At 25.8% G+C, this 16788-nt stretch overlaps 1 protein-coding gene across 1 annotated transcript; it reads left to right on the forward strand.

The window, feature by feature from the left end:
• Positions 1-8031: 8031 nt before the first annotated feature.
• Positions 8032-14451, forward strand: LOC112591814 (insulin-degrading enzyme-like). The gene is made up of 21 exons (XM_025335752.1): positions 8032-8453; positions 8681-8888; positions 8952-9121; positions 9208-9330; positions 9393-9595; positions 9661-9861; positions 9934-10071; positions 10137-10240; positions 10603-10705; positions 10782-10877; positions 10939-11048; positions 11605-11749; positions 11817-11927; positions 12000-12120; positions 12180-12271; positions 12340-12451; positions 13199-13356; positions 13417-13551; positions 13612-13821; positions 13875-13997; positions 14073-14451. Exons 1-21 carry the CDS (start codon positions 8144-8146, stop codon positions 14178-14180), a joined length of 3081 nt encoding a protein of 1026 aa, XP_025191537.1. The 5' UTR covers positions 8032-8143; the 3' UTR covers positions 14181-14451.
• The last annotated feature ends 2337 nt before the right edge of the window (positions 14452-16788 follow it).

Below are 16788 nucleotides of genomic sequence, written 5' to 3' on the forward strand. Positions count from 1 at the left end.
GTAAAAAATTATTTAAGTTCTTTTAATTATGTCATTTTTGTAGCTTCTTGAAAAAAAATAATTAAACTTGGTTTTGACAATTTATAGAAATTGTTTTATATTATTTTCTTTGTAACATAGATTATCTATTTAATATTATTTTTAATTAATAATTGTGTATTAGGAATTATGTTAGTCTCTTCAACCAATCTTTTAGTACAAACCTTTTTTAAGATTATTGAAACCATATTAAAAATGTATTATACATTCTTTGTGTAATAATTATTTTGTATTATACTATTCATTTAACTTAACTTTAATTTTTACTATTAATTTATGTAGTTTTTAAAAAAAAAGTGTTAATGTTATATTTTTAAAATTTATAACAGTAAGGTTTTTTAAAAATTCTCACAATTTCAAAATTTACAGACATTTTGTGTAGAATGTATAAATTAATTAGTAGATATGGATCCATTATGTAATTTCTTTTAATTTGTAAATTAATTACACTTGATCACTGTTATAAATATGTATGATGATACAACAGTTTGATAATAAATAGTCATCAAAATTATACAATTATGCTGAAAAACCTTATTTGAAAATAGATAGGTAATGTTTGTAGTATAAGCTTTCCTGAAAATATTATTAATTAATTTAAATACAATTAAATTATGGACTGCATTTTATTAATTTAGATATTATTGGAAAATTAAAAATAATAATGTCGTGGTTACAAATAGTTTAAAAAAAAAATTAATTTTGGCACTACACAGTTCTTGGATTAGCTGTATTTGATGATTTTGTAATATACGAGTACAATACTCTCTTTAAACTTAAATTTATGCAAACATTTTGCAGTCTAGAAATTTGAAAATCAAGACTTCTATAATAATTTATTTTTGAAATAAATACTAAAAAGTCAATTTGATCTATTAATCATGTTTTGTGTATTAATTTCCTTTTATATCAAATTTTTTGATAATTTTTAAATGTATTTATTTTTTACCTAGGTACTTATTATAAATTACAACCATAAACCAGCAACAAATTTTAAGATCGAATCATTTTTCTGCTCATAAAAGTAATGTAAAATACAATCATTATGAAATCAATTAATTGATTGCTTCAATCAGAATCAGAATATAATATATACCTATCTAATTATGATTTTCAAAATCACTTTTTTCGTAGAAATTAAAGGTAAAAATGTAAAATAGATTTCCAGATAATTTACATAAGAGAAAAAATATAACTATTATTAAATTTATAAACATGATAAAATCGATATATACCTAGATAAAAAAAAAAAAAAATTAAAAAATTAATATTTAAGTAAACACAATATGATAAGATAAAGGAATTTTTATCTATGAATAATTCAAATGCCTTATTTTTTCTTTCATAAATAAAAATTGTTTTCTGTCTAAAAAGCTTACAAATGTAATGCAATACATACTTTTAAAAATGTAATCTTTGAGAAATTTAAAAACTATTAGTGTAAAATACATTTACAAAGTTTTCTTCTTTTTTTTTTTTTTTTTTTGTTAAGAGTTTGAAAATTAAATATATGTAACTAAAAATAATTATTAGGTATCTAAAGATTTTTTTTATTTTATAATGTATTTTTAAACATTTTAAAAATTTCAAATGCAAATATAATCAGTTTGAAAAAATCTGGAACACAGTTATCTAGAAAAACTTCTCAATTTTTTTTTTTAGTGAAAAATTCATATTTCTATGACTTATAATAACGAGTGCTGAGAAAAATGGGAAAAACGAAAGCTTATTTTTACGGTCGAATTTTGTTACCAGAACGGCTTCTTTATCGTAGCACTAATAATTATTAAACAGATAATTGCTAATTAGAATAACATGTCATAATTAGGTACCTAACCTATTATATGACAGGGCCGATGCAAGGACAGTGCAGTCTGTGCACCTACACAGCCGCACAAAGCTTGCATAAATGCTAAGTCCCGCGGAAATAGAGTCCACTCTAGAAAAAGAAATCATCAGTGACTGAATATTTTAATTTAGAAAAGATAACAATATTAAGAATAATATTATGTTTTATAAACTACTACCAAAATAATAGTTTAGTAATATCCTAAAAAACAATACCAATATCTAATGTACTATATTTATGTTAATATTGTTTACTGATCTTAATGTCCAATAAAATTTGAAAAAAATAAGGAAGTTTTAATTAATAGGGCAACTTTTCATATGCCATAATGCCATATTGTCATTGTCTGGGCGGTTTGTTTTCATTAGATGAAATCCAGAGATATGGAAATAAAACTTAAAAGTACTTATTGAAGTGAGTTTTAGTTATTAATACTATGTCAATACGATTGTTGTATGAGACAAATTGAAGCTCGTTTATGTGATTTTTGAGGTCATTTGCATTAAATTGTAAATTAACAGAGAATTTTTTATGACTGTTATTCATTTTTTCTATCTAATAGACTAGTGATTACATTTGGAAGTAGGTATATTAATGGATTTACCTATGTGTTTTAAATGCACTCGATAAACTTATCATTAAAGTATTTAGGTATATCTAATTTTTACTTGCAGTTAAAATTTTGTTTTTAATTATATTAAGTTCATACAAAGTTGAGAATTTTTAGAGAGAGCATTCATTGAAGTTTGCAGGATAATTTTCTTGACTCAGCACATTGAAGAAGTTTTCATAAATTTTATTCATCACGAAAATTGGGCACTAGAGTTTTAAAATTAAAGTTCAATAAAAAGAATTTTGATTCAAGCGTGTAATATTTTCTCTTTAATTTTGTTGTACAAGAAAAAAAAATAATAAATTTATTAAATTATTATTTGGTTATATAAGTAATTTTAATGTTAATTATTTATTTTGAAATTTAAAAATTCAAAAAAAAAAAAAATTAAGTATTTTTCTATACAAGAATAAAATACATATAAAATACAATTTTGTTGCGTATACAAAGTCGCCTTCCAATAATGTATCGCCCTATACAGCTGCATAATTCGCAGTGCCTTAAATCCGCCCCTGACTGTCAGATGTTGATTTTCAGTGAAAATTTTTAGCACCGATCAGCTCAATTAGCTTAACTAATGTGCAAACGCCAGGAAAATCGACCACACTTTAATGAAAATAGGAGGGGGGATAATAGGTTTAGTTGTTAGACTTGCATCTGGCTCAGTAAATACAGACCATGCGATTACAACAGAGGCTGTTTGGGTAATTGTTCCGTTAAACTGAATAGGTATTTTAAAGCAATTTTTTGAATAGAATCGTTTTTTTTTTTACATATTGCCACTTATGGAGCGAAGACGGTAGATCAGAATTTGAGTACGGCAAGTTTGAATGAGTTATTTCAGGAGTTTTACTGTTTTAGTAGATCACTGATCTATCATTGATTGCCGCAGAATTAGGCAACATCATGTTAAAGTTATTAGTCTTGGTAGTTATATTAGAATTACTATTCTGATTTGTTTGATTTACGAGATGCTTTGATAGTGTTAATGACTTGAAATTTCTTTTGTTCTTGATAATGGGTAAAGTAGAGGCACAAAGGCGTTAACGTTAACTAGATCGTCGGATGATGACCTTCAGATAAAAACGCAATAGAGGTGGTGTTGCAAAACTATAATATAAAACTAAATTATAAATTATAATATGATATTAATTGTTAAAAAAAATAATATTTCAGGTGTAGGAAGCATATACATTTAGACACTTAAGTGAAAATGCGTAAAAGGAAAATAACTAAATAAACGTTGGGTATAATTAAAAAGACATTAATGAACAATAGCGTGGTATTAATCGAAGTTAATAAAGCTCGTCAATAAATGAACTACTTGGTGCGACGGGTCACAAGGCGATAACATACATGTGCATCGTCAACTGCAACTTCCGAACTGTACATGATATCGTTTTTTTACATACATTTGAAGTTCAAATTTGAGCAAATTCATTAAAATTACGGTAAATTTTAAGTTCTTTTTCTGTATATTATAACATACACATTATGTATCTCAAGGGTACAATAAATGTATTAGCAAGTTACAATAAATACATGAATGAGCTTGATAAATACAGCCACCCAGTGATGACACTTTTAATTGAAGTTACACATTAATTTATGCATCATGCATGTATATTATATATATACTAGCCGACCCGGCACCGCTTCGTCCGTGATTGGTTGTTTATTTTGCCTTCGGACCATGATATGTAGAATTTTTTATTCAAATATTATTGTTTGATGTGATCGGCAAGTAAATATAAAAAAACGGTTAATGAAAACGGATTGAAATTTTTCTAGCGTTATAAATGATAAAAATGAATACAGATAAAAAAGAAATAATTTATGGTTGATAAAGAATTTTATTGAAGTTGATGAAGAAAGAAAAAGAAAAAAAAGAATTAAAATAGGAATTTTATAAGACTTCTGAGTATATGATGTTTTTTGTTATATTTCCTGTTGAAATTAAAATCATAAGATGATTCGGGTCCCCAGTTCGAGAAAATGCCACGTATAATTGGCCATGTGAAAAGCACTCTGTACGAAGATCTACGCCAACGTACTTGAATGTTTGTCCTTGCGCTTTGTTTATGGTAATGGCAAAAGAAACTTTAACCGAGAATTGAAGCCGTTTAAAAGAAAAAGGCAAGTCACAGGGAATCATGGGAATTCTTGGAATAAATGCAATTTCTCCTTTCGCTGGCCCTGTAAGAATTACGGCTTCTATAATATTATTTCGCAACGATTTTATTTGTAATCTTGTACCGTTACATAACCATTTTCATTTTCTAAAGTTCCGTTTCCAATTTTCAACAACTGTGCTGGAAAAATATCGTCCCCTCCGCATAAATAAACTCTCATGTTTGTTCGCAAATAAAGTTTTTCAACATAGTTCCATATAGGGGAAGATTTTAAGCAAGCATTAACGACATCAGCTCGAGTACCTTTATCATCATAATCATGTTGCGGAATCTAAATCCTTCTAAATTGTGTAATGGTACACGATTGTCCGTCAAGAAACTGATGAACAATGTAATACAATCAACGATCATCAAGGGCAATTTCAAAGGGGAGGAAGTCCTTATCCCACGAATTCCGACCATTCCAACAGATCTTTCATTTCAGTTTAAGCGGATTCAGTTTCCTGTTAGATTGGCTTTTGCGATGACAATCAATAAATCGCAAGGCCAATCGTTGGAAGTTTGTGGGATCAATTTGAAATGTCCATGTTTTTCGCACGGGCAGCTGTACGTTGCCAGTTCGCGTGTTGGAAAACCGTCTTCGTTGTTTATTTTTGCACCAGAAAACAAAACGAAAAACATTGTTTATCAAAATTCAATATATTGATTTCTGTAACAATTCATTACAATGGAATACTTGAATTTTATTATCAATCTAGACTTTATTTGAAGGCGTTAAGTTAACCGGGTCAACTTAATTTAAAAAAAAAATTTAAGCAAAACAACGTTTGCCTGGTCAGCTAGTTATTTATATTATATTTATATTTATATTTTTATCTGCTAGAGGGCGCCACCGGTGTAACTCAGTTTTTGTTTCTAAATCTCTAACTCACAGGAGTTAGGTCCATAATTTATGCTATAAACCCGCTCCCCGACATTCTCTATCATTTAAAAAATATTTCAGCCAAATCGGTTCAGTAGTTTTCTCGGTTAGCGCGGTCTAAGAAAAACCCTTACAATTTTATATATAGTACATAGATAGATAGATTTTATTATATTAACATATTTCTACACCAGTTGTGTTTTAAGCGCCTTGGAGGTTGGCCCGGAATACCATTTGATGATAGAGTTTTAATTAGAGGATTAGAATAAGATGCTAGACGGTTGTGGAATCTTTTATAATAAGTTACTGCTTCTTCTTTTACTGTTTTGATTTTAATGTCTGTGACCTGTGTGAAGGGTATAATTTGATACGTATGAAGGGGAGTTAGTTAATTTACTTGATGCAATATTTTGAAAAGCCTGAATACCATTTAAATTTGATTTTTTAGCATTTCCCCTCAGTTGGAGACCATAAGTCCAAATAAGTTTTATGAGGGATTTATACATTAGAAGTTTTATATTTAGATTTGTGTATTAGTTATTAACTAGTAAAGATTTAAGAATACTACTAAGTCGCAGATTTAATTGAAGTCTTTTTACATATATATGTTGGGCCCAGGTGAGTCAACGATCAAGAGTTAAGCCAAAATATTTAACTGTTGGAAAGTAGACGGGATTTGAGTACTATATAGAGTGATTGCCGGACAGTGTCCATGCTTAAGTGTAAAAGTTGGACGATAAGATTTAGTTTGATTTACCTTAATCTTCCAATTATTATACCAGGTTTCCATAAGGGAAAGATAATTTTGAAGATTATCCGATGCTACAATAGGGTTTTCATTAAATTTTGAGTTTAAATTTACAAGCTATAATTATTTTAGAAACATTTTTAATTTTTTAGATAACGTTACAAAATTTAATACGACGTTCTTTATAAGTAGTTTCTTCATATACCTACTGGAATTGATAACTATTATTATGTATAAAGAAACACGGTTATTTTTTACAAACATTGAAATTTATGTTAAAACGAAATTATACATTTTAACGATAATTAACGGTCGTGTTAATAATATTTTTATAATTAAAAAATAATTCGTAAATAATTTTTTGATTATTTACCTTATAAATTTAACTGTAAGAATCATATTTCAACTACCTATACTATATATATTTTAAATATTTTAGAATATTTTACTGTAAAATATACATAATATGTATATTCCAGTCAAAAAATAATGAATAACTACTACTACGGATAAGAAAAAAAAAATCAACTCTAACTAAAAATCGAAAAATAAAAAAAAAAAATTTTAAAAATAATTGCCATATTGATTTTCTTATATTTTAAAATATATATTATATAAGTATACAACAGTTATAAGTACCTACCTACATATTTACTTTATTCGCAATTAAAGGTTAAATAAATGACGTAGGAAAGATAAACATAAATTTAATCACCTAATTAAATATAAAAACACAGATAATGGTTATCTTATTGAATAAATGTTTAAAAATGATTGTTATAATTATACATTATTATTTTAGGTTTACCTACTATTTTTTTTAAGTACCTATATTTAAAAAAAATTTATTTTTAGTTTTATAGTTTATATAACAAGCGTTGGTATATACTATTCTACACATATTTTAGGTGCTAAATACCTACTGATTCCATATTTTACGGTATGCACAACATTAAAATTGTAAAACACTATTTAAAAAAATACAGTAGGACCTTAATAGAACAAACCCCAGTTATTCTAGTAAAAGTGGCTACCGGACGGCATTATAAGTCCATTTGTTCGTAAATACATTTGTAGTTTGTATGGTAAAAGTATTATTAAAAGTATTATTCAGAAAAAAAAATACTAATAACTATACTTATATACTATTAATTTTCACATTTTTTTTGTAATTCATTACTTATGTAAAAGTTATTTATTAATTTTGTAATTTAAAGTGCAATACATATAAAGCTGGTGAGATTATAACATATAAAAATATAATGTTCGTTAAATCAGCAACATGAATATGATATTGTTTAAATTTATTTAAGGTTTAAACAAGTTTCTCATGTCTATGAATTTAAGAAATCAAAATATTATAATTTATTGAAAAAATTTCGTTAAGACACTAAACTATTGAAGACAAATACGTCATTCAATTTTATAAAAGTATCTGTAGTACAATTACTTTGTTATGTATTAGTACACCTGTATATCAATAGTTTGTTCCAATCCACTGGTTACTTTTGAAAATGTAAGTCCTGTACTTATAAGTCAAAATTTAAGGTACCTAAGTGTATCGTGTTATTAAATGCATTGCAGTTTTTGACAGAACAAAAACAACCCATAATATGCACTACAGTCGTTACGAACGGTTTATAATGATTAAAATATTACTTGTTTACATTACCACCACAAAGAAATCGATTATGATTATGTACTTTATTATTTATCAAAAGGTACATCTTAATAATATTTCGTCAGTCATTATAAGCAGCTCAATGTGCCTCTCTCCGCATTATTAGTTTATTACTCGGCCAGCAATGATGGTTAATGGTTATTGTTTACATTGCTAACTATGCACTGTCAGAGGTCGATTGTGTTTTCATTACTGCTTGTGCTACTAATAGCTGTTTTTAATGTACACAGCAAGAATATACCTCCAAATATCCAACGCCATGGCATGGTACACACAAATTCTCGTTTTTTCAGATCATTAAAATCTTTAAAAATATCTGAAAAAGTTGAGAGACGTATAGATAATATTGAAAAGTCCATCGGAGACTCTCGGATCTATCGGGGATTGGTGATGAAAAATGGTCTTACTGCTCTATTGATAAGTGATCCTGAAACTGACATGTCTGCCGCATCTCTATCAGTTGCAGTTGGTAAGTTTTGAAACAATTTATAATAATAATTGTTATAGCTAGTATTCCTTAACAATTAGGTGATTTCATACTTATAAATTTTATCTAAATATTTGTATAAATGAATATCTTAAAAATGACAGAGAGCTTTTAAAAGAATATAAAAATAAATCTAATATTTTATGTAGGCAGTATTATAAATTTTATTTTCTATTACTAATTTTAATATTTTTTTATTTTTATATTAGGTAGTTTGAGTGAACCAAAAGACTTACCAGGTTTAGCTCATTTTTGTGAACACATGCTGTTTTTGGGTACAAAAAAATATCCAGTAGAAAATGATTTTGACAAGTTTTTAACACAAAATGGCGGATCTTCCAATGCATATACTGAAAATGATCATACAAACTATTATTTTTCCATTAAATCAGATTCATTAGAACCATCGTTGGACAGGTTAGGTTAAGAATGAAGCTTTTTTTTCAATATTTATTTATATTTAAAAATTTTTTTTTATAGATTTGCTCAACTTTTCATTGAACCTTTGTTTACAACAAGTGCTACTGAAAGAGAAATTGGTGCTGTTAACTCTGAACATGAAAAAAATATTTTTGATGATAATAAGCGTCTATCATGGTTAAAAAAAAGTGCAGCTGTTCCTAATCATACCTATATCCAATTTACAACAGGTAGACTATAAATAAATTATTTTCAGAGACAATCAAGAAATTTAGCTATAATATATTATATATATTTTTTTTATTTTGCTGTTTAGGTACCAAAGAGACATTATGGGATCTTCCTATATCAAGAAACATTAGTGTTCGTGATCAATTATTGGAGTTCCATTCTAAATGGTACTCATCTCATTTAATGTACTTAACTATTCTCGGAAAAGGTATTAACGAAAAGGTTATTTTTATTTATTGTATAAAGTTAATTATTATAATACATTTTTAGAGGATTTAAATACTTTGGAAGAATTGGCTGTATCTTTATTTGGAGACATTGAAAAAAAAAATGTAGAAAAGCCATATTGGAATGATCCAATTTATAAAGAAGAACAACTGGCAACTAAGACTGTTGTAGTTCCAGTAAAAGATATTAGAATGCTATCTGTTCATTTTCTTATTCCAGATCAAAGTAAATACTATAAAAGCATGGTAAAAATATTTGATAATTCTTTACACAATTAAGATATTTAAAAAAATTAATTTTATTAATTTAGCCTAGCAGATATTTGAGTGCTCTATTTGGTCATAAAGGCCCTACAAGTATTTTAGCTGTTTTAAAAAAAAGAGGATGGTCTAGTAAACTGTCAGCTGGTAATAAATTTGAAGCTAGGGGAATTGAGCTTTTTTATATTGATGTAGATTTAACAGAAAAAGGAGTTGATCATGTTGATGACATTATTAAAATAATTTTTCAAGTAAAATATTTATTTAGATAAAATGTTTAATCAGTAATATATATTTAAAAATGTATATTTTATATGGCTTAGTATGTGAATATGTTAAAACGTGAAGGACCCCAAGAATGGTTCCATGATGAAAATAGTAACATTAGCGCAATGCAATTTCAATTTAAAGATAAAGGTTCTCCGTTAGATTATGTTTATCGTTTATCTTCTCATATGATAGTAAGTTATATTTTTTATTATTTACTTTTATTATTTATATATTATAATGTTAATAACTGTTTTAGAATTACAAATTGGAAGATGTATTAACAGTTGAATATTTAATAAAAGAGTGGAGACCTGAGTTAATAGTAGAACTTTTAAGTTACTTTAGACCAGATAATATGAGGTATCTATGAATAAAACTTAAAAAAAAAACTAACACTGATAATTTTTTTTTATGAATTAATATTGTGACTATTATTATAGATATTAGATTTATTTAACATTATACATTTAACTACAGAAAACAGTATAAAATTATGTATTAATTTATCATACTATAAATTACTTAATAACTTATACATTATAAGTTATAACTATATTAAATTTAATAAAAAGACATGCATGATTTGTTAATTATGTGTTGATACTTGAGATATTTGAGTAGATTTAGATACAGTAGATAGAAGTTAGGGTTAGGTTAGATTAATATTTCAAAAATGAACGTGTTTTTATTATTAAAAAAATTAAAATATATTATTATTACAGAGCAACAGTAGTTTCTAAAGTATTTCAAAACAAAACAGATACTGTTGACAAATATTACAGAACACAATATTCAATAATACCAATACCATCGACGACTTTAAATGTAATGTATATATTACATACCTAAATATTATTTATTATGATTGATTGAAATTTATTTTAATTTTTTGAATGTTTAGGAGTGGAAAAAAGATGATTTATGTGAAGATTTAAAAATGCCATTGAAGAATGAATTTGTTGCTACAGATTTTAATTTAGTGCCAATTGACAAAAATGTAATATAATTATTTATTATATAGTTTTCACGCATGGTTAAAATATATTTTTCTTCTGTAGGAACCAGGATATCCACATATTATTCATGAATCACATATTTTGAGATGTTGGTTTAAAACTGATACAGTATTTAGACTCCCTAAAGCATATGTATCAGTTGACTTTTTCAGGTAATTAATCACAGAAATTTATAAACTTTCTAATATTTAATTTATACATTTAACCAATTAATTTTTTTTTTTTTGACTATTTAAATTATTCAAACAATGATAATTAATATCTAAATATTTCAAGTGTACTGTTTTTGCAAATACTGCTTTGTTTACTTAATTAAAATTTATTTTCATACATTATATATTATTGAAAAGCTTAGAATTAACATGTTCACTGCATACTTAAAACCTACTTGCAGTAAAAGCCAATTCTCAAAATTTATTGTTATTAAAATATAAGCTTTTATCTATTTGATATATTTTAATAAAGAGTTATTATTTAAATTTTTAGAATAATAAAAATGATTAAAAAAAAATCTTGTGTTATTGTTAATTGTAATTTATATTAAATTCATAATTTTATTTTTATTATAATGTTATTCAACTATGAATTTTTAAAAAAAAATTTTCATTAGTAAATTGAAATTAGTTCAATTGTTATAGTGTTTTATAGCTGTTTCTTATTTTATAAAGTATTATATAACTTATTAAAAATTTTTTTTATATAAATTAGCCATGTCGTAACAACAGATCCATTCCATTACAATATTATAAGTCTTTTTGTAAAATTATTCAATGAAGATTTTTCTGAATACACATGTGATGCAACGAGGGCTGGTCTAAATTTATTTATAGAACCAAGCAATTATGGTTTTAAGGTAAAGTCCACTCAAAAATTTCTACTAAAATAATTTTGTTATGAATTTACAACTATTATTTTTTTAGATGCAATTGAGTGGATTTAATCACAAGTTGCAAATTTTGCTAGAAAAAACTATTAATAAGCTTTTAACTTTCAAGATTGATCCACTACGTTTTGAAATTCTTAAAGAAGAAGTAAATTCTAGTGACAAAATTAAATTTAAGATAATTTCTTTAATATTTAAAAAACTTAATATTTGTCTATAGTTAATCAGAGATTTGAAAAATATTGATATGGAACAGCCCTCTCGTAGTGCAATGAGGTATAATTCAGTAATTTTATCAGAAGATGTTTGGGCTCCTAACAAACTACTGGCTACCATTAATGGTAAGTAATTATATTATGCCTAATTTAAACGGTTTGATTTATTTCCAGTATGTTTTTAGATGTTCAGATAAAAGACATTGAGGAATTTATTGATAAATTCTTTTCGCATATGTTCATGGAAGCATTAGTATATGGTAATATAGATAAACCTGTAAGTATTTTATATTAATAATTATCAGTTAGAAATGTTACTTACTCAATTATGTGGATTTATTTTAGAAAGCATTAGAACTTATTCATATATTAGAAACACCATTTTTGGGTCGAAATGGATTCCGTAAATTATTACCATGTGAAATAGTTAGGGCAAGAGAAGTGGAACTTAAAGATAGTGAGTTAAATATTTTAATTTTATTTGAGTCTAAGTAAAGAGAAAATATTTTTATTTTTATTTCTATTTCTATGTAATAATGAAAATCAACACATGGATGGTTGTTTATTATATTTTTCATTTCAAAAGTTTTGTATTACTATTTTAAATTAATTGTTTAAAAATATTACAGATTTATATTTACTAAGAAATACTGCAAATCCATAAGTGGTTGATCTGGTTGCAATACTATAGATATTTAATTTATTGCTTTAAAAATATTATATTGCTATAAAATTTAATATTACAATTGATTTTTTTTCAAAGTAACTTTTTACTATACACAGACTTACGTTCAATTTTTTTAGTATTAATTTATACACAGTAAACTGTATAATTTAATATTTTGCATATTTTGAATTCATATTTTTCTGTATTTTCTGATAATTCGACCTTTTTTTGCATCCTGATCATATTATAATCCTATTCCAAAAGCTGACAGATTAAATTGGTTCTGTTGTACTAAAATAATGTGTTTAATATCGTAATATTTAATAATTATATTGGAATTAACTAAATTTTTAAAGAATCTTTTAATCATCAGGAGTAGATTAAATACTTAAATTCTAAAAATGTTCAATTACCTTATATATATTTATTAAGGTATTATACATTTATACTAAATAATATACTTTTATTATACTTGTAAGTCATACTCCATTGAATTATTATGGCTTCAGGAAACTTAATTTGTTTATTTTATTTAAGGGGAAAACGCATTATACGAAATAACAAGTGATCATCACATCAGTTCATGTGTTAATCTGTATTTACAATGTGGAGTTCAGTCTACATTAAACAATGTGATAGTTAGCCTATTTAATAACATTATCACACAGTCTTGTTATAACACGCTACGTACACAAGTACAATAAACAGTTTTTGTTTAAATAGAAAAAACTATTAAAATTAATGTTTGGTAATAGGAACAACTTGGGTACAATGTGTACAGTTCATCAAGCAGAATTCATGGAGTACTGAATTTTCAAATTACTGTACAGTCTGATCGTACTCCGATGTATGTTGATACAAGAATAGAAAACTATATAAACTCTATTGAGGTTAGTGGGTTTGAGTAGCTACATTTTAGTAACCTAACAAATTCATTTTTTTTATTCTAGCAATTATTAATGAATATGTCTGAAGAAGAATTTAACAAGTACAAAGATGGTTTAGCTGTTATATTGTCAGAGAAGCCTAAAGGCCTAATGAATCAAGCGGCTGTCTATCAAATTGAAATTGACACACAAGATTACAATTTCAACCGAGCGCAAATTGAAGTAGAAACATTAAAATCAATCCACAAAAATGATATTATTGAATTTTATCATGTAAGTGTTACTGCAATTATTTTAGACTGTTATTTAATTAATAATTTGTATAGGATCAAATTAGTCAATCTGGGCCAAAACGTCGTAAGTTAGCAGTACATGTAAAATCTACATTATACAATAAAAGCAAAGATAATTTTAAAGATGTGGATAATAGTTTAATAGTAAACAACAATGTATGTTTTAAAATTATGATTTTATGTTTATTGATCAACACAAATATTGTTAAGTTATTATTTTTCATCTTACAGATTACTTTGATTAAGGATATAACAGAATTCAAGAAGAAGCATTCACTGTATCCATTGTCTAGCCCATTTATACCTATTAGACCCACATCTACAAAGTCCAAGTTATAATATGTATTTTAAATTATTTCTTACAAAAATATATTAGATTTTTTTACATCTAAATTATAATAATTCATATTGTATCAAAATATGTATATTTTTTTTTTATTTAGAATTGTAATTAAAATTACTTTTTAGACTGGCTATTCTCAACATAAGGTCTTTAGATTATTTAGGGTTTCCAATATATAAAATAATACATGAATTAATGTTTAATTATTTGGTTATCACTTTATAAAGGTTAACAATCTCTTATTAAGTCATTTATTTAAACGACCTCTCAAATAACATACCTAGTTTAAATAATTAAATTATTGTTACATCAAAATATAGGTATTTATTAATGTTATAAAATACCACAACTATTTTTTAAAAGGAATATTACTGTAATTCTTGTATACATTTTATTTTTTTAAACATCTAATTGTTTATTTAAATTCATTTCAAACATTAATGATGTTTTATTAATGTTAATAAGAAAAATTTATTTCTAGATAATAAACGTATAATGCAAAAGTAGCCCTGTGATTATGCAATTCAATATTATCTTGTCACCTACAGTTTTATCAAATCTATACACTGCATAGTATAAATAATGAATAGTTTCATATTTTATGCCATTATTATGTACTGTACTATGCTGCTGTTCATCTGTTGTTTCAATTGTATCAACGGGTTGTAAATTATGAATCATTGAAATGGTCAGAGCTTATAAGAATATAGAAGGGTAGTAAGTAATGAAATGTTTTATACATATTTTAAAATATAAATGGATAGAAATAATTTATTAATAGTAATTGATATACCTGAATGTGATACCTAAAATGTACAACTTACAAAAAATTTATTCTTTATACATGTGGTGGTTTTGGAGAAGAAAAATTTTGCAAATTAAATAAACCAACAAAGGACAACTGGTCATGCTCAAACTGAAAATTTAAGAAAAAAACAATATCTGAAAATGCTGACGAAACATTAAGAGACGTTGACATACATTGTTGAATCTGTTCAGTTTATGAGTGCCTAATTTGATAGCTTTAGACAATACTTGAAAAAGATTTTATATCAACAGTTAATTGTCTAAAAGATGAAAATAAGTCAATCAAAGAAGAAAATATGTTTTCTGCAGTGAATTATTATTATTGATGATTCTTCACAAATCACTATTGGTCGTTGTTAATATGCTCGAACAATTTAGATTGTTATTTATACATAGTTGGAGTATCTGAGATAGAAAATGAAAATTGTACAAACATATTTAAAAAAATTACTTCCAAGTTGGGTATAAAATATAAATGTTGCAATTAAAAATGTTTTTCGAATACCTTCAAATATTGCAGGTAAACTTAAAAAGCTATCTGTATACTGTAACTGATTTAATGATTTAAAAAAAATATATATATCTTAGAACTCGTCTCAAAACAAAATATGGTTATAAAGGACATTGACTTGAGTATCTATTTTAATAACCAAATGACTTCGGTCTTCAACCAACCGAAAACTGTTTTATAAAACAAGAATTATCACAAAAGGTTTGAATTTGAAATATATTCGCTTTAAAAATAATAAATTTTTTGTAAAAAAAATGATATCTCTAAAGCAATACTTAATACTATTTTTTTTTTCATTTTTGAATCGACGATGCTGCGGGAACTGCTTTTGCATTGCTTCCGCGAAACGCAATACTTACCAAGGACGAAAACTCCCTATTAAAAATATCATAGGTATATTATAATTTTTTGTTTTTTATTTATAAAGAGTATTTACAATTTGTAAAAGAATAGCACAATAAGCAAATGTGAAAATTTATATACATTTTAACTGTGAATTACACGAAAAGGGAGGCCAACCAGTGATGAAATCTGTGATATTATTTCATGTCAACAGAACTCTGCAATATTTTCTCTTAAGCTAATAGATGGAATTTATGGGTTGAGAATTGGATGAATTTGCAATACTAATGGGTTATTATGGGAATTTAGTTTGGAATAAAAATATCTGTAATTGTTGGTGGCTAATTGGTCAATTGATTCGATTTTTAAATCAGGTGAGGTGTCAGTGTGGAGTTAGATACAAACCAAGGTGCGAGGTTATCATACGGAGAGTAATCGACTGAAATGCTTAAATGGTGCGAGTTTGAGATGGCTTAGCACAGACCCAAATTTTGATCACATATGTCCATATTGGTCGCAAAAGAGAGTTATACATGATAAGTTTGGAATGAATTGAAAGTTTTGATTTTAAGATTGGGCGAAGCAGATGTAGTCGGCTGTTGTCTGTTGAAGAATTTTCTTTTTCGTTTAAGGTGGGGGCCCCAAGTTAATCTTTTATTAATCGTTTAATGCCGAGATATTTGACATCAGAAGATAATGGGATTTGAGTACCATGAAAGTAAACAGGTGAAGGATCTGTTATTTTTAAAGTCAATAATGGTACATAAACAGATTTGTCTGGATTTATTTTTATTCGCCATTTAGTTGTCCAATTATCAATAGAATTTAAGTAGATTTGTAGAAAGTTGGACATTTCATCAGGGTTATTACTAGCATAGGTTAGGTAAAATAAGTTTTCAGATAAATTACTTAAGAGAAAAAAAATATGATTAATATTTATAATA

Source organism: Melanaphis sacchari, unplaced genomic scaffold (genome assembly GCF_002803265.2).
Source record: "Melanaphis sacchari strain LSU unplaced genomic scaffold, SCAv2.0 Contig1439_pilon_pilon, whole genome shotgun sequence".
Lineage (NCBI taxonomy): Eukaryota > Metazoa > Arthropoda > Insecta > Hemiptera > Aphididae > Melanaphis > Melanaphis sacchari.